Source organism: Sceloporus occidentalis, unplaced genomic scaffold, assembly GCF_023333645.1.
Source record: "Sceloporus occidentalis isolate IW3139 unplaced genomic scaffold, rSceOcc1.0.p SCAF_11, whole genome shotgun sequence".
Taxonomy (NCBI): Eukaryota; Metazoa; Chordata; class Lepidosauria; order Squamata; family Phrynosomatidae; genus Sceloporus; species Sceloporus occidentalis.
This window is the reverse complement of record NW_028316991.1, coordinates 1,126,023-1,153,800: the sequence shown is the minus strand read 5'-3', so window position 1 is coordinate 1,153,800 and position 27,778 is coordinate 1,126,023. Positions and strand designations below refer to the sequence as shown.

The window sequence follows — 27,778 nt, the reverse complement described above, 5'->3', positions numbered from 1 at the left end:
GCTGCAAGGATAACGGGCGAGGGAGAGAGTGAGTGTGTGTAGGTGTAGGTGTATAGTGTTAGCATGAGTATGTTACTGTATGGCATTAGAGTATATGGTGTTAGCATTAACATATGGTGTTGGAGTATCAAGGGAGAGTAGTAGGGTTAGTAGTAAGCAGGTGAGGAGGGAGATCGTTTGTGTATGTATGCATAAATGAGTGGGTATTAGAGTGAGTGTGTGTGTTTGTCAGGGACCCCAAGGGAGTCACTCACCGGAGTACCTGCTAACGGCAGGTACCTGGTCCTGTGTTGCTGCTTCTGCCTCCTCCTCTGCTGCCTCCCGAACGCACACCCTCAACTAACTTTATTCATTCCCGAATGGAGGCGACGGGAATGCACCGGATGGCGTCACGCACAGGGGTGGAGCTTCCATGAGCAGCAAGTTTAAAACCCAGCACTGAGTATCACTCCTGCATACCATACTCCTTATCCTCCTAAACCCTCACAGTGTTCTAGTTATGGGGGTGCCGAAGAAATACTGCACCCAGCCATTACAAACCCATGTTTGTTGCCTTAGTAGTATAATTTATGCCTTCACCTGCAAAATATTCATTGAATTTGTCATTTTCTTGCACAGGATGCAACTAAAATACTAAGCTGCACATATTTTCTGTATTTTACTGCCTCTATAAGACTCTCATCTTCTTATTGCAGCTTTACACACTCACCCAAAACCCGCATCTTAATAAACAATCTATTCTCTTAATTTCTCACGACCAGCATTCTAGAAAACAAGTCACCTGTTCCTCTTCAAGATATGCAGGCTACTTGTTTCTCCACTTGAACATTTCTATAACCAAATCATCTTCGCCCAAGCAGTCCCTCTCTGCCTCTCGCAGTCATGCTCAACTAAATTTTAAGCTTGCAAAAGCAGAGCCCTCTTCACCTTATATTTGTTATAACGTTATTGTTAATATGTTGTATTCTCTCATCACAGTAATAGTGCTACAGAATGGTCTGGTGCTCTATAAATAAAATATAATAATAATGCTGCAGACATCTGGGCAGAAAATCTGCTGTTCAACACGTGTATCACCCAAATACGGCATCTGTTTATTTCTTTGCAAATAAATGGTTACATGACGTGTTTTAAGATTTCTCTTTTACTTCAACTTCCAGCATTGCAGACAGACAAATATCTTCTCTGTCTATAGTTGTCAAAGGCAACTCTAGAAAATACCATCATACCCCCAACATCCCGGGTGTTTAAAGTGGGACATCTTTGTTAGGCGCATGGTTAAAGGCAAGGCAAGGGCACCACTTCCATCCACTTGGCGTGTCTTACCAATTTAGGTTCATTGAAGCAGAAAGCATATGACCTTACAGTGTTGCACTCTGCTTTAATACATACCAAGGTAGCCATGTGCCAGCTGCAACTGAGATCAGACTTCACTGCTCACAAAAGCAGGACAGTGGGGCAGTTTTTTAGAACAAGATAGTGCCTGCTTAAAATGGACACTTGGGAGGTATGTATTTTAGAGAACCTATAGATATGCCCTCTCCTTTTCACAGTGTATAATATATCACTATGGTGCTTACTAACAATCATTTGCTCAACCCTACACCTCTTCAATTTAGTCAGTAAAAATAACTGAATAGGTTACGGCCTTAGATTCAATACTCAAAGAAAAAAATGAGTTTGATAAAAAAAACACTGTCCTGGACGACAGCAAGTTTAGGGAATAATCATAAAACCATTAAATACATTGTCAAAACTATGTGCTGTCATAAGACTCCATATGTGGAAACCGGCAAAAAAAAAGGTTTCCGTACATATTTTGAAGCAATAAAATAGCTCAGAGCTCACATTCAGTTCTCATTATGTGTAATGAAGTGAGATCAATAATAGTACTTGCAGCAGAATGATAACACATGGTTCTTGCTGCAGTGGCTATTTAATACAACAGAGCATGATAGCCAGACAATGCAACCTGCCAGCTAGCTGAAGCTAAATTGGCTAGCTGCTATAACACTATCCAATTTTAATGAGCAGGCCACTCATTTTCTTATATTCTACTGCAGTATTATGTGCGACTATAGTCAAAATAAATGAAAATAATAATCAAGTATAGTCAGACTGAAGAGGTTACAATATGCAGTTCGTTGTATCTTTAAAGACTTGCCTGTAACAGAAAGGAAAGTCGACTTGCGTTTTCCTAAATCCGAGAGTTGCTAATCCTTAGTATGTATTAGAAATGCTTCTTGGAACTTGCTGGTTGACAAGCTGTAGGAAGCTCATAGCCACCAAGGGCAAGTTGGCAGTATTTTCACTAAGGGACAAATCTCAGCTGTCCAGACACCAAGACATCAGTAGCCTTCAATCTTCAGATTTCTTATTCTGGCAGGGCTGTAAAAACCTTCTCGGCCAGGGTGAGTTATTGAACGGAAAGATCTTAGCTGCTAGAGAATCTCAGAGGAGGTCTGGCTGTCAATTGCCATTCTGCTTTCTTCATTATGTGACATGATTTCATGAGAAAGAATGATAAATGGCAGAGCTGCTTCTCAATACATCCTGAGTTAACCATGAGCTTTAATATACTTTTATGGTTCACAATGGTCTTCAAATGATTTCCCCAATTAGTAAAATCAATTATAAACAACAAATCATAGTAATGACATGGGGAGCGATGGTTACAGACTACTAAGAGGCCTTGTCGCCTGCTTGATTAAAGAAATGATTGGTACTTGGGATGCATCAGTATTAGTCCCCTGCTTGATTGGGCATTGATTTGCATATATTGTGATTTCTGCTTCATATTTTAAACTGAAAATAATAAAATAGGTCTGCTAAAAAGATTTTTCAAGGTACTGTATATATTAACCTTCTAAATTAATACATTAAAGCTATATTAAATGCTTCCATTTAATGTGTGCCTTGTTTTAATTATGAAAACACTGTACACTAGGGCATATATGCGTTACTATGCATGGGGTTAACTTTTCTAGTTTCTCTGACCATAATGTCTTCTATTTATTTGCTTCTACTGTATCTTAGCAATTAGATAATTCAACAGCAATTGGGGGGGTGGCCCTTATGCCAGGGCAAGCAGGGCTCATGTCCTGAGCCCTGTAATAGGGAGGGCCACTTAGTACCACTATTTATTGCACCTCTCCCTAACTTTCAGGGTCTCTGCATTGCAGAGATCTAATATATGATGTCATATCCCAGAACTTCGCTTTATCAGTGATACAGAGACCACAAGCATGAAGGAGAGCAGGACCTCCACTTTCCCCTTCCCAAGAAAGGGTAAAAGAGCCTGCAAACCCTGCTTTCTACAAGTCTCGCAAACTCTCAGGGCATTTGTGGCACCCAGGGATATTTTGGAGTAAAATAAGTTGACATATTAGGTATCATATGCTTTTCTTTTTCTTTTGCATATGTATGTGTTTATACATATACATTCACATGTGCATACTATTTTTAACTATATATGTGTATGCTTAATACTGCATGCCATTCTGCTACTCACCACGTTTAAAACTTAGTGTTTTAAAAAATATGGGGAGGTGGTAATGGGGATTTGCAAAAAACTGAAACGTTTTGTGGGTGTTGTGATGAAATTATTCACCAAGTGCTATATCAAATGTAGGGGTATAATCACATCTCTGCTAGATAGGTGAACGGGATTACATTAAATAGAGCAGCAGAGTCTCAGCTGCATAAAATGCTGTGTGAAGTGGCACTACACAGCAACCTACACCGTGCCAATAAAGAAAAAAACCTGGCATTTTTAATAAACTAATTAGGCTTGAAAGGGAAAATGTATCATTAGCCAACAGGCACAGGCCATGTTAAAAAAGGAGTTACAGAACACTGCTTGTTCGGAGGAGAAAAAACAAAACAAAACATCCAGCCAGGTTGGTGACCACTGATAATTCTGACTTAAACATCACCCAGCAGGAGACTACAGACATTGTTGAATTGAATTGTTACTTGGATCTTTAAATTAAAAGTTTAGAATTAAAAATCTACTATAGTAACTAGTATAAAGGCAACACTTCTGTAACATGATAACAAAATATATATAACAATAAATATTAGTGTATATTTCCTATCTTCTGGGTTTGACTTGATTGAATAAACCACTTTGTTTAGTGTTGTAGCATACATCACTATTTAGAATGTATAGTCCCCCCCCCACACACACACTATTTTTACACTTTAAAGTTAAACATTTAAGCATTTAAACATTTTAAAGACTATGTACAGTTAATACATTTGTGATAAATGTTCCAGAAGGATTGGAGGAATGCATGAAATGTTTAATTTTAGCAGCCAACTAAGGGGTGAGTGAAGAAAAGTAATGGTTGTACTCGCACTCAAAAACTCATGGAGGGATCGCAATTGAATAACTGGTCTGCAAGGACTGAAACCATTTCTGATCCTTTACTGACCTACATCTGCAAGATTCCAGATGTATTACCATTGTCATAAAAAATCAGCTCAGTGTGGTGTTTGAGAAGGACAAGCCCCCAAAATATCAAATATGACAACTATGGCAGCCTCAGGGTCTCTATATAAAGGATGTTTATTGCAAAAAATGAGATAATACTGGATTTTTGCCAATACTTATCTACATTACTACATACAGCACTGTATTATATGCTTAACCTTTAACTTTTTCTCCCATGTGGTCACATGTATCATCACGGTACCTTGACAACCTCAGAAAGTAGCAGGAAGTCCAAGGGTGATTATCAATGCATCTACCTCGCACACCTTTCATCTGCATTTAAGGAGGAAGGAGGATACCCTCCTTAAATGAAGAAGGAAAAAACTCTCCAAGGACTCCTCTTTGTCCCAATAAGAGAGATGAGAGAAATTCTGATTAGACCAATAGACCAACTTAACTTGATGTTTCCAAGAACGTCCAAAGGCATATAGAGGAAGAGAAGAAAGGATATATCCAGGGCTGGCCCGACAATGGAGCCGCGTGGGGCAACTGCTCCAGGCGACAATTTTGAAGGGGCGGCACTTTGCCGCCCCAAGCCCAAGTGGAAGAGAGAGAGAGAGGGGTGCCGAGTGGTTTTCGCTTACCAAGTTTTCAGTACCTGCTCGGCGGCCCATCTCTCTCTCTCCTCTGCGAGCCCTCTAGCTCGGTCTCGGTGTTGGCTTGTAATGGTGAGCGCCGGAAGATGATGTCATTTCCGGCGCTCAGCATTACAAGCCGGCACCGAGACCGAGCAGGGAGACTCGCCGCAGGACTGTTGAAAGGTAAGTACGGGGGGGGGTAGGGTAGATAATAGGGAGGGAAGGAGAGGAAGGGTAGATAATGGGGGGGCGGCAGGGTAGATAATGGGGGGGTGGCATTTTAAACTTCGTTTTGTCTTGGGCCGGCCCCTGGATATATCAGCATAGTTATTCCATTTATACACACTCATATTCAAATGAGGCACTAAGAACAGCCCTAGTGCTCAATTGCATTAAACACCTTAAAAACTGTGGCACTATTCCAGGACTTCTTGGATCAATACATACTTCCTTCTATTCGTTGGAAGAGCCCAGGACCCAATATTCACAGAGACCTCCACTTATAACCACTATACAGTGACTGCATCCTTCTGCACACTACGTGGTTTGTTGTACTCCACAACTTCTTAAGAGGTAAATGCGAGACCTATGAATTTGAACATTGAAGATCCAGCCCACGATATCCACAAGACAATGGACATCAGAAGCTGATGTAAAGTGAAAAACATAAGGGGAAATATTCCATGTATGGTACTTTTAAGCTGTAGAGCTACTCCCTTAAAATATAGTAAGACACCAGCAGAATTATTGTTTGGCAGACGCAAAAAGAGACAAGCGATGAAATAGTGAACACTCAATTGTAGAAACTCTGCTAAGCTCTACTGAAGTGGGACAAAATGTAAAAGAAACCAAATTGTCCAAATAGACATTACTTTTAAGAGTTTTGGAATTGCAGTTATTAAACTGCAATTCCAAAACTCTTAAAAGTAACTTGTTTTTTTTTTTCACAATAAGACAAAGGCAATACAATATTTTCAAAGGAAATAATAGTTGTTGATAAGATACTGAATAGAGCTTTCACAAAACATTCTGATTAAGGGGGAAAATTCCCAAGATGGCCTCAATGAAGCTCTTCAATTAAGAACTGTATAATGAACAAATGCTGAATCAGTATTTGCAATGATAATACTCTTTGGCAGGAGACAATTGGAATTATTTCATGTGATTTTAACAGAAGAAAATGATTGCTCATCCATTTTATTCTCTGAAAGTAATTTGTCAACACAATACTGTACCCAGGGACACTAGGTAATGACATGCAAATGAATACATCTAATATGTTACTTTTTGCATCTAATCAAATTTAATATGGAAACATTTAGACTTATTTCATTCATACATAGCTTGGTGAGAAGTTGAGAGTTTTCTTTTGTATTTCATTTTAAAGAGTTTGAACAGAGCAGAAGACAAAACCTTCCAATCAGTATGACCTTGAAATTATTACTGTATTCACTAATCTGAACTCAAATGCATCCTTAATGGACCCTTGGTCTACAATAGCTAGGGAAAACCATGTGAGTAAAAGGTTTCTGCCAATAACATGCACTGTAAACCAAAGCACTAAGGGACAATGCTATTTTATAGTCAAAAAAGCAGACCAAAGTGTCAGGGCAGACTGAATTCCATCAAGGTTGATAAGATAGCTGAGGGCAAATACTAAGGAAAACAAACAATATAGTACACATAAAAGATAACCAAACATTAAAGATAACCAAACATACATGTTGTCACAATATCAGGATGCGTGGACTTCAAGAACACAAGTACATGGTCAACATTCTAAAACTAAAACAGTGACACCCAGGTGTTATAGTCTGAACTGTGGTCCAGCTTGCCAGTACTTACTGGCTGACCCTGGGTCCTAATGGAATATTGAAAACTATAAAGTTGTATATAAAATCAAGTTGAAACATGATAAGCTGTTTATGTAAACAACCCCCCCCATACACACACACACTAATTTGGTCACAGAGAGTCCCTCTGAAATCAGCTATAGAGTCATGGCCATACTGAAGCAAATGGAGACCTGGTTTCATAACTAACCATTATCATCTCTTTCCACCCACATACGCTCTTCCTATTCTGTCATAGTCTCTCTTACTTATGTTAACTTTAAATGTTTACAAAAAAATGACCTATTCAGGGAACCTATCCTCCTCGCCCTGTTTCCTGAAGAAACCATTTGTCCTTCATTTGTCCACTCTTGCTACAATGAAATCATGACCCATGCAGCCCCTCTCCTTCTGTCTCATTCCCCTATAACCTCCTAATAGATTTTAAGCTAAAAAAGTACCCTTCAAACTAATTATTGTTCATATCATGGTCTTTATTATATTACTATTTAAAATGCATTTCTGCTGTTGATTGCAACAATTTTAATTAGAGTAGAGGAAGAAAAACCTTAACCAGTTTTACCATAACTAATACAGTATGTACTTTTACAACATATTATTCATGGTTGTAATTATTCTCATGAAAAGTATTTGTCTGGCACAGCATGGACTGATTTCCAGAAAAAAACATAATAAAACATTTTAGTTCTGCTCACACTAAGTAATTGTCTAGCACATTGAACGAGCTAAAAACTGAATGAGTATGTTAGTTATTCCTTACCTTGAAGGGACTGGAAATTCCGAGTTTGTACGACAATGCACAGCTGAAGGACGAGTTGAGGGGCGCTTTCCAAAAATGTCGCAAGCAAGTGCAACATACTCACATCTGCGTACTCATATACCATCTTCCAGTAAAATCGCCACCTGTCATTTTCTCCACTCTGCCGACTTCGAATTCCCAAGTATATTGTATGAAAATACCTGAAGTAAAAAAGAAATACTCATGTAGCATTTCACCACAGTGGTTCACTGAAGATCCAAACAGATGACTGTGTTGTCACAGAGAACAAAAGTATTGTGGGTTTGTGCAAGTGTATTATTACGTACATTGATATTTTGTTTCAAATATTTTCAGTGAAACGTCAGAGCTAATCTATTCTTATTATCAACATACTGTAGTTCTGTTATTTTAACAATAATGTAATGATTGGGAATGTTTGGGATTAGGGGAGATACTCATAACACTATAAAGTTAATTTGTACAAATCAAATGTCTTGATTATTTATAGTACTTTTAAGATGTCACATTCCGAGAGAGTAATCCAGTTCACTTCTAGTTTGTAAATACTTTTCAAGAACTTGTTTTATATACAGGGGAGGGCTGGCAACATTCAGATTAGGAAAAAGAAACAGATGGAGACGCTACAATCCCATATAAATTAAAATGATAAATCCAAGCGTAGCTGGGTGCTGCAACGCCAAAAGGACCCGGTCCAGGTTCCAAACTGCGACACAAAAACCGATAGTTGTGCCAGCCAACACCAGTATCACACCAGGAAGTCCATGCATGTATAAAAAAATATACATTTATTAAGCGTCCGTGGGCAATAAAATCGAAGGGAGCAACAGTACATTAACACGAACAAAAAAAGGCTAAACCGCTTGCCGCGTTTCGCACAAACTGTGCTTAGTCATAAACTGCCTAACATTCAGATTAGGGGCTAATAAAACAAATTGGCCCAGTAATGAAGCAGCTCAAATGGCATCTAGAAGAGAACATGTTCTGTGTGTATTATCTTTCCCTGTCCAAAACACATTTACAGAAAGAGGATGTATAGGAAATCCATAAAAGATGAAGCAGAGACTCGCTCTGATTTCTGAGTGTAGAAACAACTGCAGACGATATTAGCTGCTAGTGTTAGCAGAAGAACAAAACAATGTGTGGAAGAATGCGACTGGTAGTGTTACTGGAATGCTAGTTAAGTGGGGGCACCACAATATGGTTCTTAGATTGAACTGGTGTCCAGTTTTTTATATTTTCAGGTTTGTAATCCCTAACTAAAGTTTTTAGTACTTCACACATGGTTATAAAAGAGAATAAATATGTATGTTTATTACATGCATTTAGAGACTGCTCTAAGCTCTAAGTCGCCAGTAAATATCCAACACCACAGTAAGAATTTGAACATGTTATTCTGCCTATACACATAATTTCTGTTTTCTCTGGAGCTGAGTCCAGAAAATCCCTGTAGAAAGTTAGCCTGAATGCAAACTGGACATCTGCAGAATACAATCCTGTTAGTTATCAGCCTGCTTATCTGAACTGCCACTGCTGCTACAAACACAATTCGAACTGAGACTGAAATTACTTTTCAACTGACCTGACATAAGTACAATGAGTATAATTTAAACACAGGTATGCCATATGAACACAATAAGCAGAATTTTATTCTGTGTTATAATTAAGCTACAACCCAACCTTGTGTATATACAGTGGCAAGAAAAGCTAAGTAAACCCCTTGGTAATACCAGCATTCATGTATAAACATGTCTTAAAATATGAAATGACCTTCATCAAATGTATTATAATGAACAAACACAGTATTGTATTGTTCTTGTAATATATCATTCAATCATTCACAGTGCGGGTTGGAAAGAGTATGCAAACCTCTAGGCTAGTGACTTCAACAAAAGCTAATTGGATTCAGGAGTTAGCAAACCTGGAGCCCAATTAATGAAACTGGATTGGAGGTGTGTTTTAAAATGGTCTAAAATTTCTCTTTAATGTTGTGCAGGTCTGATCTGCAGCTACTGGAAGCCCTTGTTTGAGGTTTCTGGTGCCAAAGGAGGTTCAACCAGTTATTAAATCCAAGGGATTACTTACCTTTTTCACCAGCACTATGAATGTTTAATGGGTGTGTTCAATAAAGACATGAAAGATTAGCAATTCTGTCTGTTATTAGCTTAAGCACATTGTGTTTGTTTATACTTGTGATTTAGATGTAGATCAGATCACATCTGCATATCTTATAAAAAATGATTAGTGGCACTAAGTTGTGGCTTCAGGCGTCCCGTGTATGATGACTTTTTTTTCTAGTGGACTGATGTACTCCCAATCTCATCACATTACATCAATATGCGTTAAAAAATCAGGAAAAGATGGGCATGGATGGTGGGCTGACTCGGGGGTGCAATGGGCCACTTGACTTGACTTGCCCACCAGGCCTTAGGCTGCCAGCCCTCCCCTGATTTTATATATATTTACTATATATGGGCAGGAATATGGATAAGGCAAAAACACATGGTTATCCTAACTGAATGACAAGACCAAAGCCCAAGGTTTGAGATTTTAAAAGCAGGAAAAGTTACCAGATGGGCCAAATGGTTCTTATCTGCCTTCGTATGTTGACATCTTTCAGATAGACAGAAGAAGAAATGGAAAAACAGGTAGGTTGATAGACAGGCATACCAGAGTAGTCTTTGGGTCCATTTTTTCCTTCTCTGGGCAGGGGAGCAATATTTTGTTATGCCCAACCCAAATCTACTCCACTGCCCCTACTTAATGTCTATAGCTAGTTCTGTACCCATGTGCCGCTAGCTCCATTCCTTCATGAAGTCTCAGAAGTGGGGAAGCTCCATCTGGGAATGTAGCTAGAGTGAGATGGAGATATAGAGATGGAGAAATAGATAGATGGATAAATAGAGAGATGGAGGGATAAATGTATGCACAGGTAAATCTATGAAAAAAGCTGTACCAGCTGTTTTATCCCCTCTACAAATTCACTTAATGTGGAAAATATCCATGAAAGGAAATCGTGTATTTAATGTGGTTGTATTACTATCTAATATCTGTACATTGTGCATTTTCAGACCACAGCTTGCTATTTAGCACAGAACGGTAAGAAGAAAAGACCAGACAATTTATTCATATGCAAAGACCAAAAATCTAATTTACACCCTACACATATTTTTTATTTAGCATGAAATAGGGTTTGTATCCCTTTCCCGATTTCATTTTACTGAAGGACAGCTCAAAGAGGCATAAACAAACCACAGTACTTGACATTCATTTACAATAGCTGACATTGTATAGAGAACAAAAAAATAAAGTGTCACTGCTATTTGTCCTTTTTACGTTAGGCAGAATATTATTTTTTGACAACATAGTTGCTGGAAAATAAGATAGTAGATCATTAATATGAACAGCACAAATAAGCTCGACGATAAAAAATCTTTCGTTTTTTGATTATTATTACACGATGTGTTACTTCCATACATTTAAACTGCTTGCTATAAAGCAGAGTTTATATAATTGTTTTTTTCTCAATGGTAAATTAATTGCTAATTATTTTTAAAAGCACAGATAACTGCAAGGAAGTAGAACAGTTCTTTCTCATAAATTACATAATGTGGAAGATGGACAAAAAAGGAAAATTTTAAATCTTACAATATTGCATTTGTGTTATTCTAGTGAATTCATCAAAGCAGTTCTTGTGATTGTGAATCCTGAGACTCAATTTTTTTAAGCATCCAGCGCTGGGCCTAACCCTAGGTAATGTCCAGCCTGCTCTCATCTCAGTGGTCCCTGTCCTCTATGCCAGCATAGTAAGGGGTGCACCAGGTAGTCTAACTGCCGAATCGGGCAATCTGCCCCAAATTATGTAACAGAGAGCATAATACCCTTTTAGGTGCTTTCTTGGTGATCCTATGCAGCTGAACACATCACATTTGGCATTTCAGAAAGTAAGTTAAGTCCATGTTTAAACCTTTGTGTGTATATGCCTATTCTCTCTCTCTCTCTCTCTCTCTCTCTCTCTCTCTGTTGAATAGTTAATATGTGTTTTTTATTGTTGTACATTCTCCTTCAGCATCTCTCTTATACTCCTTGCTTTTACAGGCAGTAAGGTTGAGTTATCAGAGAGTGATGATGAGAAGAAACATTTCCTCACAGCACATAACCTATGCAATATTAATGGGGCAGGTCACCAAGATTGGCTTCTTCTAGTTCCTTGTTTATGCAATCGATAAAATATTTTACTTTAATTCATCTAAAACTCACTGTTTATTCAGCCAACCTCTATGACTCACACTTAAATTTACTCACTCAAATGTACAAATTACAAAATGGCTGCCAATAGCACCTCCTCTAGAGCCTTCAAACTACAGTTAATGGAACCTATCCTTTAAATTACTGGTGATGCTTAAAAACAATATTGGGAACATAAAATAAACAGTGGGGTTATGTATAAAGAACAAATTTCAGTTTAAATAGGTAATAGCAGATTAATTACCAGGCTTATTGCACAGGTATCTGTGGTGATTTGCACCATAATTTCTCTTTAAACATAGCCCACCAGTGTGTGTGATATTTATTAAGAGAAGTATTTCCAGTATCCCGCATTCTTTGCAGTATCTTTAAAAGTGAAAAGTCAATAATGTGTACACTCACTGGCTGTGTAGACAGAATCCTAGTTCGATTGATCTAAGGTTTTCTAAGCTGACATGGTAGGCATCTCATGATGCAACAAGCTACAGTAATAGTTTCTATGATGTATCAAAAACACTTGCAAGGTTAGTCCTCTAATGTACAAGGGAATGCCACCATACTAAACCAAGAGACCCTCTAAAATATTTAAACATTAGGACATGTTCCTACAAATGCTATCTGCTAAATTCGGATTTTCTACCTTGGATACAGTATATATATATATATATATACTTATATAAAATATACTTACATATAGACATATAGTGTATATACTGTATATACACACACATATGCATGCATATGCATTAAGGAATTTCCTCTACTATAATTAATATGACAAATTAAATTGAAACAATTTTGAAATAGCAGATAACTTAATTCTGATTGTGGTAGGTCTGAATCCTCATCTCACCTGTATATCCATGGTTCATGCCGTTCAGGTGGAGCCTGTCCCCTGCAGTATCTCACCAAGCTGAGTAACAACTAACTCCTTCAACCAGTGAACTCCTCTGTCCCACACTCACACATTGCTTGTCTATTTCTCTAGGCACGCAACTTCTTGCTAGCTCTCAAAAAGCAAGCAAAGTGAAAGCTCACTGTATCTTCTATCTGTTGCTACAAAATGTACACACTGTTCAACCCCTAAAAACATAAAGTAAGTTAAGATAAGTGGCATGAAGTATTAAACTGGCTGGAACATTTTGTTGTTTGCTTTGTACCAGAATTGCTCTATATACATAACCTCCAAAACCAACCTTGGCTACAAAGTTTTTAAATGGAAGACCTAGTTACTAATATTAGATATACTTTGTGTTTTTAGGGTAACGTTCTGTGGTTTGTGATACTCACAGGCTGTCTACCCTAGCCACAAGAAACACATCCAACACCTCCACGGACCTTTGTTAAGACAAATGAATAATTCTACGCTACACTTAACAAAAGTGAAAAAAAAAACAGTTTCTTGAAGCCCCAGGTCCACCTGTTTCCTCCGTGACCATATGCTCCATAGACATCCACAAAACATAAAATGCCCTAGCCAATAAAGAACAGCTGGAAACTATACTTTTCTCTTTGAAATAAGAAATTAATACTAGATTCCAGAAATTGTATTTCCAAAGTACAGTGTTCTCTTCTATTTCTTTGAGGGTTACAAAAACTGATACGAAAAAACCCCCCCTCTATATTTCAATTTAAAAGTAATTCCTTTCATCCTAGCTGTAGTCAAAGAGCTATGAAAAAATAGCAGGAAATATTCTGTACGGTAATATGCCGCATACCTTTCAGAACAACATAACCTCCAGGAAAAATCTGTCAGCTCTGACAGCCAAAGAGAAGATGGATTTTACAGTGGAAAGGCTTCTGAGTTAGACAGTTTACAAAATTGGCTTTTGTTACTTTTCTTTATTTTGTGCTGAATAGCTTTGTGACAGGATTGATAAATCAGTCTTTCCCAGCTAGACCTCTGACAGTGATACAAATATATATTGTGGATGGTTTCAGATCTGTCGACAGAGTTAACAATGCATAAATCACATTAAATGCAAATGTAAGATACAGAAACGAGACTTAAACTATATTATAATATATTGTCTGTCTACAGCTTCAATTAGCTTGAAAAATATGATTCCAAATGATTGATAAGCAAGGTAATCGGCATATAGAGTAAGGAAGCAGAAAGTCTCCCTTTGCAAAATGCCTTGTTCTAGCCTAGTGTTGTATGTTTGAGATTTATCAGCATACCTGTCATTTTAGCGAATTGGGTTTATTGGTTTACCCTGCTAGGCTAGATTTGTCTTAAACATAGGGTATCTTCATTAAAAAGTGATTTTAGAAATAACTTTACACACTTTCATAGTCCACAACTCTTTGATTTGGTAATTGACTACTTTCTGTTGCACTGGTAGAAGTAGATAAACTGTAAAATCCAACTCAGTTTAGAGTTAGCACTTGAGCTGATGGTCCCCACTTAAACAGGCACAGGTAAGGACTTTCTGAAGGGGGGGCATTGTTGCCTACATCTGGTGCAGGTCTGTCCAGTGATAGGAACTGTCCGCTGAGCATTCAGATATACATAGACAGGGGACTACAAGGCTTGTATAAAAGGTAAATTTGCTGAATCTTAATTTATGGTAATACTTCTACTATTTTGTATCAGTCAACATGGTTAAAGTATTGGTAGCTTTCATTAACTATACAAAATACACTCTTGCCCTTATTAAGTGTTTATATTTCTAGGTAGTATAAAATAGACTTGGGCGCGGCCAACTCTTTGTCTTCGTCTCCGTGTACGTCTTCGTGGGGGAATAAATGTTTGTATTCCGCAAATATTTGACCGTTCCTGTGTTCGGTTCGGGCGAATATTCGTGTGCATTCTTCGTGTTTGGTTTTTTTGCTATTTTTTGTAGAAGGGGTTAATATGGGGTTAACACGCAGCTGCAGCTTTGGCACCAGGAGTTTAAATGTCCGTATGAGCAACTCTATTGGTCGCCTGCAGGGCGCAGGGGCCTCCTCTGACATCAACCAATGAAGTACACCAATAGAGTCGCTGGTACAGACTTTTAAAATCCTGGTCCAGCAACTTGGCTGTCAGAGACCACTGGTCTCCCTGCTCCAACAGTTGAAGGTCCGTACAAGCGACTGGATTGGTAATTTGTATTGACTTTTAACTGTTGGAGCAGGAAGACCAGTGGTCTCTGACAGCCAAGTTGCACAAAGTTAACCCCTGATGGCGAACCTATGGATTTCCGCTCCTGTTATCTACGCAACATCGCAGGGGTTAATGGGAGCGGAAATCCGTAGGTTTGCCGTCAGTGAGCCTATTGGTCGCCTGCAGGGTCCTCCTCTGGCATCAACCAATTGGTTGATGAAACACGAGCCCCTGCTGGCAACCAGTAGAGTCGTTCGCACGGCCCCTTAACCCCTGACGGCGAACCTACGGATTTCCCCTTCGGTCAACCCCTGCGATGCTGCATAGATAAGGTAGGCTAGATGGGCAAGGGACCAGGGACTTAGTTAGCAGGAAAAGCAGTGGAGACTGGAGTATATGACAGTTAACTGATTCTTAGATTATTATTATTATTAATAATACTGTTATATATATTTTTGACTTTTTACATTTTGGTTTGAAAAGTATGAATTTGATTCCCAATGAGAAAACAAACTAACAGAAGAAAAATTATACAATAATCTCCATTTACTATATTTTCCAATACAAAAGGCAGCACTCTCTCTGAAATGTACACACATTTAGTCAGTAAGAATATTGAAGTGGATGGATCTCACAGTGTGACAAATTCATCTTGACTACCTCACTGAAAAATAGAAATAGGGAGTGCACAGTAGATGCATCGGTAAAGTTTTTTGTCTTTAGAGAGATAAAAAAATCAATCCAGATCCTATCAAAAGACTCATTGAACAGAACAATACAACAAATGAATTTACAGAGCCAACTTCAAAACAAAGCTATATGTTGGAGCATTGGAGAGTCCAAAATAATGAGAATCCGCAAACAAGGATCCTGGTAAAATCCCTGAGAGGGCACAATTTAATAGATAACCCCATACATTTGTAGGGGTTTAAATAAGAGGCCAAGTTAGTCACTTAAGGAGGAAGATTACCCTTGTCCCTTGCATAATTTGACTACAATAAATAAAATCCATCTTGTGGTTTCATCTAGTACCAATACATGAGCATCTGGTTGCTTCCTATCCAGGTTTCACTTGGAAAATACCAGCACAAACAAGCAAGTCCCGGGCCCCAGATTTACCTCTTTATGTCCAGGAAAATGCTGTGTCCGTGTTCATGATAGTCTGGATTCAGCAAGGAGACTGAAAGCAGCCACATGAAGCACAGTGGAATACGTGTGGCGAGGCATGTTGAGGGAGAACATTGACATTAAATGCATGCGTGTCCTGGTTCTTAGGAGTAAGGCTAAACTAGAATATGGAGGTGTTTATGTGCTGGAGATTTGGGGAGATGACCCACAGCCCTGTGAGTGCTGACTGTGTGGAAAGAAAGGCATCACTGACTATTTCTGCTGCTGTGGGACCAAACATTTTAGCTTTTACCAGTAAAACAGCAAACACAACCCCAGCTTCACATTTAAAATCACAAAATGTGGCAACCTTGTGTGAGCACCAAGAGAAGGAACAATAAGTGAGAAGACAAAAGTAAGTGAGGTGGGATTCAAAGTGAAGTGTAGGCTCATTTGTTGAAAGACCAGGGCCAGTGAAGCAGAAACAGTTTGCTTCATTACTCCCTGAAAAAAGACATGACACCCAGATGGACATCTGACTAATGGACCTCTATGAGGACGGACTAACAAGGGACTTTATTACCATAAGCAGAACCTCATTATCTCTGCCACAAACAATCATCTCACTATAGTTTTTTTATGAACGTCACTTAAATGTCAGGCCTGCAGCTAAAGAAATTTCCCTGGAATAATATAAAACATACCCCTGTTTTTTCAATATTTTCAAGGTCCCTTATTGTAGCAGCATTATGGAATCTGCTGGTGTTATATAAATAAATGTAATATAACATTGGCTTAACTAACTGAAACCATTATACTACTGAACTGAAAATTGTACAATACCTGATAATACTGGCATACTCCATACTATAACGTCTTTTGGAATCAACAGTGGTTCTTGTCACGTGTCTTTTTAACAGCAAACCCATTCAACAATATTCTATTAGTTCATGATAAATAATGCTGACAATATCTAAGTAAGTAATACTAAGTAATAAGTAATTTTAAAATTACAGAAATAAAATAACTTTATAATATTCACCTTATTCATTCATTTGTTCGACAATACTGTAAAGACTTGCTTACACTAGTGGCTTAGACATATTCAGATATGAAACCTTTGAAATAAAATATATAGAACAGCCTCCAACTTAGGCAGCCCAGAAGTGCCAAAAAATATTTAATTTGGCTGTCATCATGCAATTCACTGGATTAATAAAACTAGGATGACCACATTGGCCATGTTTTCCTGAACACATATAACATTGCATATTACATATTGCTGAGCAGCCCAGATAAAGTGCTGCCCTGCAGCATGAGGGATGTATAACTGACTAATTGGTTCCCTTTTCATAAGTCTATACATCCCACATACTGCAGGGCAGCATTTTATCTGTTATGGTCAGCAATATGTAAAAATTATATGTGTCCTATAAAACATGGCCGATGTGGTCACCCTAAAGAAAACCAATAATTCACTACTTATCCTCAATTTACTTTTAGCTTAGGGAAAATGTTGTGATGTGAAGCTCAGTTACTACTAAGTAAGGAGAAGCTCTGGTAAATATGACTAAATCTCAACAGAGCTTTCAGTGGACCAGCCGTGGTCCATGGTTGAGATTCACAAGCTGATGACTCCTAAAATCTATCAACATGGAACTGGTTTAAGGCTGTATGTGAATAAAACCCACATATCCATAAGAATGTTACTGATGTACAGAAACTTTTGTGGTATCACCACAATATTATCATAATTGGGTGTCTACACAAAATCCATTATCCTTTCAATGCAAGTGCCAATTTATATGATGGCTGCAGGTATTCGTTATACTAGAACAGGGGTGTCCAAGTTTTTTTTGCAGTGGGCCACTTAATCAGAATTGTATACGTGCGAGGGCCGCACTCATTTTTCACTGTGAGAAAATATGGCATTTAATAAAATATGCAGATTAAAATAAAGTAAATGACACAAAACCTTTACTTTTCCTCTCACTGATTTCTGGGCCTAGAAAGTTTTGTGACTACAAATTCAGGATTCTGGATAAATAAAAATGAAATAGTTCTATTTATTTTAGGGATGCACTAAAATGAAAATTCTGGACCAAAACCGAAAATTCAGGGTTCACTTAAACGAAACCGAAAATGACCCCCCCCCCTCACCTTTAAAAATAATAAAAAAATCCCACACTTTTAATAAAAGTAAGTTACACACCAAAATTGTACAAAAAAATTATATATTATGATTGTTAACAGCAATACCCAGATTCCAGCATGTACTGGTTGGCTGGGCATGATAGGAGTGCTGTCAACAATCATATATAAATTAATAGTTATTGTATTTTTTGTCCAATTTTAGTGCGTTAACACCCCACAATTGGACAAAAAAAAATCAACAATATGACTTGGCATGATAGGAGTGTGATTGCTAACAGCAAACACACTCTTTTTATACCCAGGCAACCAATAAATGCTGGAACCTAGGCATGATGGAACTGTGACTGCTGTTAGCAGATTGCTGTTAGCTGTTAGCAATCACACTCCTATTATCCCAAGTCAGCCAGTACATGCTGGTAAAGGGTGGCTGTAAGTGCAGACCCCATACTGCTGGCAGCATCAATACACAAGGGGGTCAGCTAGCCAGGTTTCAGCATGTATTGGCTGACTTGGCATGATAGGAGTGTGATTGCTAACAGCAAACACACTCTTTTTATACCCAGACAACTAGTAAATGCTGGAACCTAGGCATGATGGGACTGTGATTGCTGTTAGCAGATTGCTGTTAGCAATCACACCCCTATCATCCCAAGTCAGCCAGTACATGCTGGTACAGGGTGGCTGTAAGTGCAGACCCCATACTGCTGGCAGCATCAATACACAATGTTTCAGCATGTACTGGCTGATTTGGCATGATAGGAGTGTGATTGCTAACAGCAATCACAGTCCCATCATGCCTGGGTTCCAGCACTTACACATCCATGCTATCACACACACAAATTCATTCATTCACAGATTCATTCCCTCAATCACGCATACTCATTCAAACACCCTCCCCCACCCCCTTACCTGCACTACAGCTCTCGATGCCGCTCACAGACTTCAGCAGGGGGCGTCGCCTCCCGCTTCCTCTGTGCAGGACAATAGACCCTCCCACAAGTAAGCAGCAGGGCTCTTGTGATCCTGGCTGCCGATCTCACGCCCCTGTACTACAAGGACCTTATTTGAAATTGTCAGTTCCTGAGGAAATTGACAAAATTACTATTATGTTTCAAGAGTGTCAGATTCCAGGAAAAGCCTAATAAATATAACAGACTGGAGGAAAAAAAAACATGAACATGACTTACTCCTTCTGTGTATATAATATCGAAATCTGATGACTAACACTATAATAATGTAACTTACACCTAGAGATAGACACGTACATTTCTTACCAACACTATGAGTATAAAAAAGAAAATTATGTGAACAAAAGCTTATACAATTATGTTCATAAGACTACTCAACTGCAGTTATGCCAGAATATATGCCAAGCTCCTATATCGATATCAAAAAGTTAAATCCTCAACCATCTTGAATGCACAAAATCAACTAAACATTGCATCTTTAATGCCAATAAATTATTTCCTCACTCCTAAAGTCATAATTCACAAATCTTGAATGAGAATGAAAGACATATGATTAACAGAATGTGAAGAAAACCTTTCTTAACCCATTTCAGTTTAAGGTCTATGTAGACGAATTTACATTAAACTAGCCTCTACTGCAATGTCAATGACTTTCATGATAACGTTGACTTTTTATCTACTCGTGATGTCTTGGCTGAACATGTCAATTTTACATTATGTTTCTAGGAGCAGCATAAACGCGTTTCTCTTATATTTGTTATTTCTATATTTCACCTAAAATGTTGCATTCTCAGCATTGTGGTTTTACACTTCCCATTTCTAAAAAGGTCAGGCCCTTTGGCTTGTCACAAAAGATTTGTATTTGAAAGGATTAGTAAGTCTAAATCTTTTACGGTATAAGGTTTGTCTCCCTTTTAGCTCCTGAATCTACTGCCCAAGTCAGTAGCTCTTGCCAATAAATGGATCAGTCATTTGAACTGCAATCTGGATGTGTTCTAAATCATGTACTGTTAGTAACCCGGGAGGAAAATGCGTACCACGGATCTTCCCTCCCATTCCTACATTTAGTATGTGCCACCTGAGCAGCAGTATCATATTCAGTTATTTCTTTTGTTACATTAGTCAATTTCCTGAGGGGCCATTTATCATAGCATTGTGAAACAATTCTCAATATTTACATATTCTTCCTCTAATTTAGGAGTTTTATCCACGAAATCCTCATAGGCTTTAAGGATCCAGACCCTTACTGGAAGTGCCATGCTCCCAGGGTTTGGAAAAGACAGATCAGAGCTGACTTAGACAGAGACTTATTTTCATCAGGATCTTAAGTGTCCTCCCTCCATCTGAATGTCCAGGTTTGTTTGATAGCTCCAGGGTCAGGTTAGACACACTCTTAAACCGGGCATATTTTTTTGCCTGTCTGGATTAAAAGGCAACAGTTTTATAAAATTCAATGTTTTCTGTAATTGAGAGGCATCATTTTTTTTCTACACATAGTTTAATGGTTTTGGGCAGTTTGTGCTGCTTTGTGGTTTTGGTGTTGTGTACCAGTAGCATGCATCCTTATTATATTATTAGAAATATTGTCATCAGTATCATATAGAATCTCCAAAATATGATCATGTATTTACAAGTTGTGGGTACAAAATAACTAAAAACAAAACCCTTGTCCCCAATTTTAAACTTTAAATTATATGCCAAAAGGTCTGAAATTATGGCACAAAAATTCATAAACCATAAATTTGCACTTTTACTAAAGGATACAGTGTTCCGTCAACCAGATCCCACTTTCAAAGCTCCTTATGAATCCATAGGTATTCAAACAATATGAAATACAAATATAAGTGGGTCATGAATAAGAACTGAGACAAAAATGAAGGATTCCATCCGCATAATTTGCAAGCACAATAGTTGGCAGAATTGAATACAGTAAATTCCTACCGCAACAGATTAGAGACCAAGCTAGAAACAAACAAACACATAGAATAGTAAAGGAAATGAACTACGTAACGTAATTTACCAATAAACTAAATAGAAAAATATATGATGACAACTGACATTTAGATTTGGAATCAATGATCAATTACCATTATAAACTTCAGTCTACTGCCAAAAGTGAAAACCTCACACTTCAAATGAAAAATCGATTACTATGTGCTGAAATACACATTCAGCAAGCATATCTCTTTAATGTGTACTGATTTCACATCTAAACCAGTACAAACCAAATGAAAACATCCGTTTGATGTTAGAGGCGGTCATTGCCACAGCAGAAGCTCATTACAGCCAGTAGTGTGTTTGGTAAAAAAAAAATTGTTTCTTTATCCCATGTTAAATTAATATTTCTGCAACCAATACAGTTAAATTATAAAAATAGCATTATTACAATTATGTGTCAAATAATAGGATAATAATATATGATTGCATAAGAAACCATCCTTAGTTCAGTGGTGTATCATTTTAGGTGTTTCTTCTTCAGCTACAGTCCATGTGTTGGCATGGAAAGAGTTGACTGTGTCATTTGAAAAAAGCTTTAATCTGCGATAGAAAGGAATTACTCTCCTTTGTTCATATTATATGCGCAACACAGGAGCAAAGGATGGTTCCACTGAGAAAGATAACTACATTCTGTTAAAATGATGAAGTATATTGGTTACTCCATTTTCCTCCTATGAAAAAAAAGACACTTCAGCCATTGTTTTTTTTTTCAGGACATAGATACATTTCACACGTTGCTGAACAGTATATGTACATATATATAAGTTTAGCAACAAATAAATTATTTGCCAAGCTATTTTACTAGCCACAAATGTCAAAGTTCCCCCACATATTAAAAATAGCAATATTAATGTAAATATTCATTAAATATATCTATGTTTCTTGGTTTATTTTCCATGTTTACTGTTACAGTTTGTTTTCATTGTATAGGTTTACCATTTAAAAAAGGTCATGAAGCTGAACTCTGGCTTTTAATAAAGAAGAAATTGTATTAACCTTTCAAATCTATTATGTATTCTTGAAGCATCTTAAAGGGAATCATGTTTCCAAACATTGAAATGCTTTGTACAATTAAGCCCAGTAACAGGGTTGAGAAAATGAAGATTGCTTTTTGTATTTACACATTTATTTTGCAGGTTATATAAAAAATCTTGTTTGCTTTGATGGAATTTCTTTCGAATCAACTGGTATTGGGAGTGGGAGGAGACATTTGTAAAATATGATGGTTACAAGGATCCTATGATATACATACAATATTTAAATTTTAAAAAAACCTACATTTTCCTTTAATGCATAAGGAATTCAGAAGTATCATGTATTTTATATATACAACTTAATTTACAAAATAATGTTCTGCTTTTCCTATATATTATTGTGATATGTAAGGCTGTACAACACTATGAGACACTTATGCCCACCAAAACTTCAGAGCTCCTAGAATAGAGGGACATTGGTGCGGGGGGACAGAGGGATTATGGTCCTTCTGGCTATAAATGTAATACCGTGCCATGTGTATAAGCAGCAGAAAGTCAGTTAATAAATTAAGTTGTCAAACATTCTTCTGCTAAATGTCAAACTGTTCTAACTTCTACCTCTTTTCCTGGAAGGCTGTTGCATATAGCCTCCTCCCTTCTTAAAAATGCGGCACTTTAATCTTAACACTTTGCACTATTGAACATACAACTTTGTGAATGTCTTGCTTGATATAAATACTCTAAATATTGTAAATAGTTGCTTAACATGTTCGAGCCCTATAAAAAATAAATTAAGTATAATAGTTGTTCTATAGCTTTGCTCCACCATTAGGAGCTCTTAGTGACCAAACAATACATTATCCCAGCAGGAAGTTGTCTTTAGTAGATTGGAGAACATCGAAAGTGTTTAAACCAACAAGTCTGAAGTAAGAGATCCTAATGCAATTTTAATGATTAAGAAAATGGATGAATACACCTGTTATGCCCTGAGTTTCTACTCCACCATCTCAACAGTCATTGTTGGAAAACATATCAGGTGTTACAGAATGAGGCTCCATGAGGATAGAAAGTCATTTTACATAATGACTTTGATGTCACGCAATTATCTCACACTGAATTCTCATCAATGATTAATAACCTGAGAGCAGTGACATATGACCTAGACCTTCTTTCACCAAATGAAACTATTTCAGTATGACAACTGCCATTTCCTTTTCACCCAGCTGAGAAAATCTTTTTAAAGAGCTTGCCATCATGAAGGTGACCAGATCTATAACACATTTTTGATGAAATAGGGTAATTGTAATTATAGACTGTTCTTTAGTAACAGCTGTCACAAGTCAAGGAACTGATGCTCAAGCTCTTTAGGAAAGCCTCACCAAACCATCCTCTAATTGATTATTTTACTGCCTTACAATATATGTCAGAAAGGAACATTTAAGGTCAACGTATCAAATGCCAATTCGGAAATGAAACGCATATTCTGAGAAGAGCAACCAGAAAGTGAAGCTGCTGCAGACATGATGGGGCATGTTAGGGATATTAATGAGACAAAATAGGCAAAACCAATATTTGGCACTTTGTGTGATTATGTCACACAAATTAATATTATTATTCACACACAGTTATGCGATAGTAATATTATTGAAACATCAACTGCATTATTTACTTACATCTGAAAAACTTGTTTTTAAATGGACATTGGTCTAATTTTTTTTACCCAGGTAAAAATCTATGTAAACATCTTTTACATATAGACAATGATCTATGCTCTTCTGGGCATTGTTAAGATTTATTAGGGGATTTTCTTAGGTGATATTTTAATTGAAAACCCCAGAATTCTATGTAACTATATACAGTATATACACATTATATATATATATATATATATTACAAATCATCTTATGTATATATCCTACCAACAATCTTAACTCATTGCTGTTCATTAGTTCAGACAGTATTTGCATGGGAGGGGTGAAGAGAAGGCAAATTATCATCAGGACACCAAATCAATTAGACAAGCTTGTTGTGTTATATTCTGCCACAATTTTTTTAAACTATCTAACTCATAAAACAATTATACTAATTAAAAAAGCACATGATACAAGTATTTTTTAAAAATACGTTATTTAAATAAATGAAATACATTTTAAAGGGGGTTAATACAAGTTGTGGCAAACAATTCTCTGGCTAGCTGCTGTTAAACTATAACCCCTTGCTTCCTACCCATGTCTATCCATCAGGGGAAGGCTAGTGCCTTCTGGCTGGCAAAGCTAAGTAACTCACATGCACACATATTTACACATACTCACTCCCACACTGACACACACTCTCACACTCCCTTTCACACACTTACACATAAAAGCTAACACACATTCTCTCTTGCACATACACTCTTACTTTAAGATATTCCAACTGATCTGGGATATCTGCCACTGCACGGCCATTCAGGGTAACACAAAGTAATCACCAGAAACATAGATGAGTTTTTCAGCTGCACAGGACTTGTTTATTTCAATCAGCAGCATGTAACAGACCACAAGGATTCTTCCAAACACCTTCTGTAAAGCGTTTAGCCTTCACACACATACTGAGCACTGAATCACCCTCTACCTGGTAAATATGTCCCCAATCTCTACGCTCCCAAAAGCCAGGCACCACCCAAAAACCCGGTCTGGACATTATATAGTAACTCTTCCTGAAAAAAAAAAAAGGATGGTGAACTGGCCCACCCTGCTCTTCTTGATATTCCATCCCAGGGACCCAAAATGCACACTTTATCATTATTTCTCATTCTGGGGCTGTGTTTCCTTACTCTGTAGTCTGCTGTACTCCTTGCACTCATAATACATACGTCACAATGCATATATACTCAGTCCTTTCATTACTTCTCACTTGTTCACTCCCTGACCCCCTTACCTCACCCGCAGCCTTCTTTCAGGCTGCACGCACACTATGCGAGCATCCTCTTATAACATAACATCACGTTACGCAGTCCTGCACAAGTGGCTCTCTCCAGGTTGTATCAGACCTATGTGAAACATTTTGCACTGGTCAAGGGTACAATGGTACCCCAGCCCTCTCCTTCATTTCCTCCTGCCACGGCCATAATTGACATACATGTCTGTAGACAAGAACCTTTTATTTACATTTAATATTGTAAGGTTTCACCTCATCTCTGTTTTGTTTACCTTCTTCAAATACATCGAACATTGGAGTAACTGGCCTTTCCCATCAGAATATATATATATATATATATATATATATATGCCTTTTCTCAAATTGAGGGAGTTGAATGTTGATCTTTAATAATGTCACTGAAGATTTATTGATTTTTTTAAATGTCATCTTAATGCTTTTTTTTGAGAGCCATGCAAGAAAGTACATGATGTTCTAAATAAATTTGCATTTTGTGTGTCTTTTAAATTATAGACAATATCTTAATTTAAGTTCACACATATCATCTCAAACACTCTTAAAATGTATTCTACATTTAATTGTTTTTCGTACCACAATAGGATAGATAAATGAAATAGCTAGATGAAACATGCAATAGCTAGATGAAACCATTTATCCTCTTAAATCTAGCATAAACCATCCTCTCTCTCCAACTTTCAAGGTCGGACCTGATCTCCAGGTCAGATACTGCTAAACATGACCTTCGCTACAATCAAGTCATCTTTGTCCAATGTGTCCTTAACTTGTGTTTCAATTACCGTATCTTAAACCTCCTAATAGACTGTAGGCTCGCAACAAACAGGTCTCTCTTCTCCTTTGGTACCAGAATGGTCAAATACAGTTAACTGGGCAGCAGATCCTCTGTCCTTCTGAGTCCTTCTGACTATGCCACATTACATTGTGGTCTGTCAAAAGCAGTGCTTTGTAAGGGAATAATGCACATAATTTGGGAATATTGGTAACTCAAGTACACTAAGATTCACCTCACATCAATATAAATGAGATGTTTTCACATATATTAAAGTTCAATGATTACTAACAATGTATTAATCCATCTTTGGCCTCATTCGTCCTATACCTCCTACTAGGTTTGACGCTTACAAGGCTTCTCCTTCTTGGCAAGTGCTATGCATGCTAATGTTATTATTTATTTGGTATATTGTTAATTTTAAAGTTATTTTAAATTTCATGTTTTTCCTAATTGTTATAGTGCTAAGGAATCTGCTGGCCCGCTATAAATAAAATTTAATCAACTAAGAATGGAGTTTGCTGTGTAAAAATAGGGAATTTGTAACCCCAGATACTGTTTTTATTCATTTCTAAACAGTGGGTGGCTTTACACATTTGAAACAACAATTATGACTGCTTAATATCATGTGAATAATTCCCATTACAAAGGTTTTGTTCTGTGCCGAAGGAACTGTGCTTTTTTAACCTGAATAAAAAAAAATCTGTCAATTACAAAGTAATTACTCAGCAAAAAAGATTCCAAATAAGTGGCTTTCTAGTCTTTATGTCATCTGTCAAAACAGCCATTTGTTAAAATACTAGTCTCATTACATTTGAACTATTTAATTTGTTGCATACAAATAATCGTTCCATTTTTTTAAATTTTTCATGCCACTTTTTCAAATAACTAGATTTGATTTTAGGCTTTCTAGGTATAATCCCAGATGTCCCATGTGGTTTGAATTAGGCAGCAAGGGAAAATAATGGCGGATCTCACCCTACATAACACATAGTAGTTCCTTGCAGTTACAATATTTATCTGTGTAAATAATGTGTTGGCATGAATCAACTCATCCGTTCTTGCAAGGGAAGCTTTATGACCCTTCAAAGTGAAACTGGCCAATTGAAACATTCAAACCTCTCGTAATCTCACAATTAAATGAAGAACATTAGTCAACAAAGTCAGAAGTGATGTGAAGGGAATTCAGCTTGATATTTCCTGTCCTTGACCCAGACTGGCCATGCATGTCTGACCTTAGCTGTCTCTTTAGATACAGGTTGATGGCAACAGTTGGGGCATACGTATCAGAATGTAGTGAATCCACTAGAGCAGGGCTGAAGACAATGGCAAGGGAAGCATGGACCACTATGCAATTTAATTTAATAACTGGTTGGAAAAGGAGTAATCAATTTTAATTGGATTCGGCAAAGGCTCCAGGAAAGGAGCTGTTGGTTGTGTTGAGTGAAAGATATAATGGTATAGGGGAGGGGTACAAAACTCCTTTAGCACACATTTTCTTCCTCTGGTAACATACAAATTGTTGACAGTACTGACTAGTGGTATTCATCCTGTAGCCTGTGGCTATTCCCTCCACTAATTGGCTTGACTGTTTGGGTTGTTTTTAAGAAAAGATTCTCTTAACTGTCTAATGGAAAGCCACTAATTAGGACAAGTGATCTAAAATAAACACTGGATTAAAATGTGTACATTTTTCTGGGAAACTGTGTATTACTACAATCCTAAATAATAATTTACAAAATACTGGGTACTGACTCCGTAAGTATTTAAGCCACTGATAATTTGAGTAAAAAGAAATACATCATTATAATCATTAAAAAATACTCATAAG

General features: G+C 37.3%; 1 protein-coding gene across 1 annotated transcript in view; it reads right to left on the bottom strand.

Moving 5' to 3' along the window:
• The window catches only part of LOC149305407 (XK-related protein 4-like), a 109,469-nt gene that overhangs the window by 29,257 nt on the left and 52,434 nt on the right, over window positions 1–27,778 (bottom strand). The window contains exon 2 of the mRNA XM_089477463.1: window positions 7,687–7,886. Within this exon, the coding sequence (XP_089333589.1) occupies window positions 7,687–7,886 (200 nt within the window). The remainder of the gene's footprint in view (window positions 1–7,686; window positions 7,887–27,778) is intronic.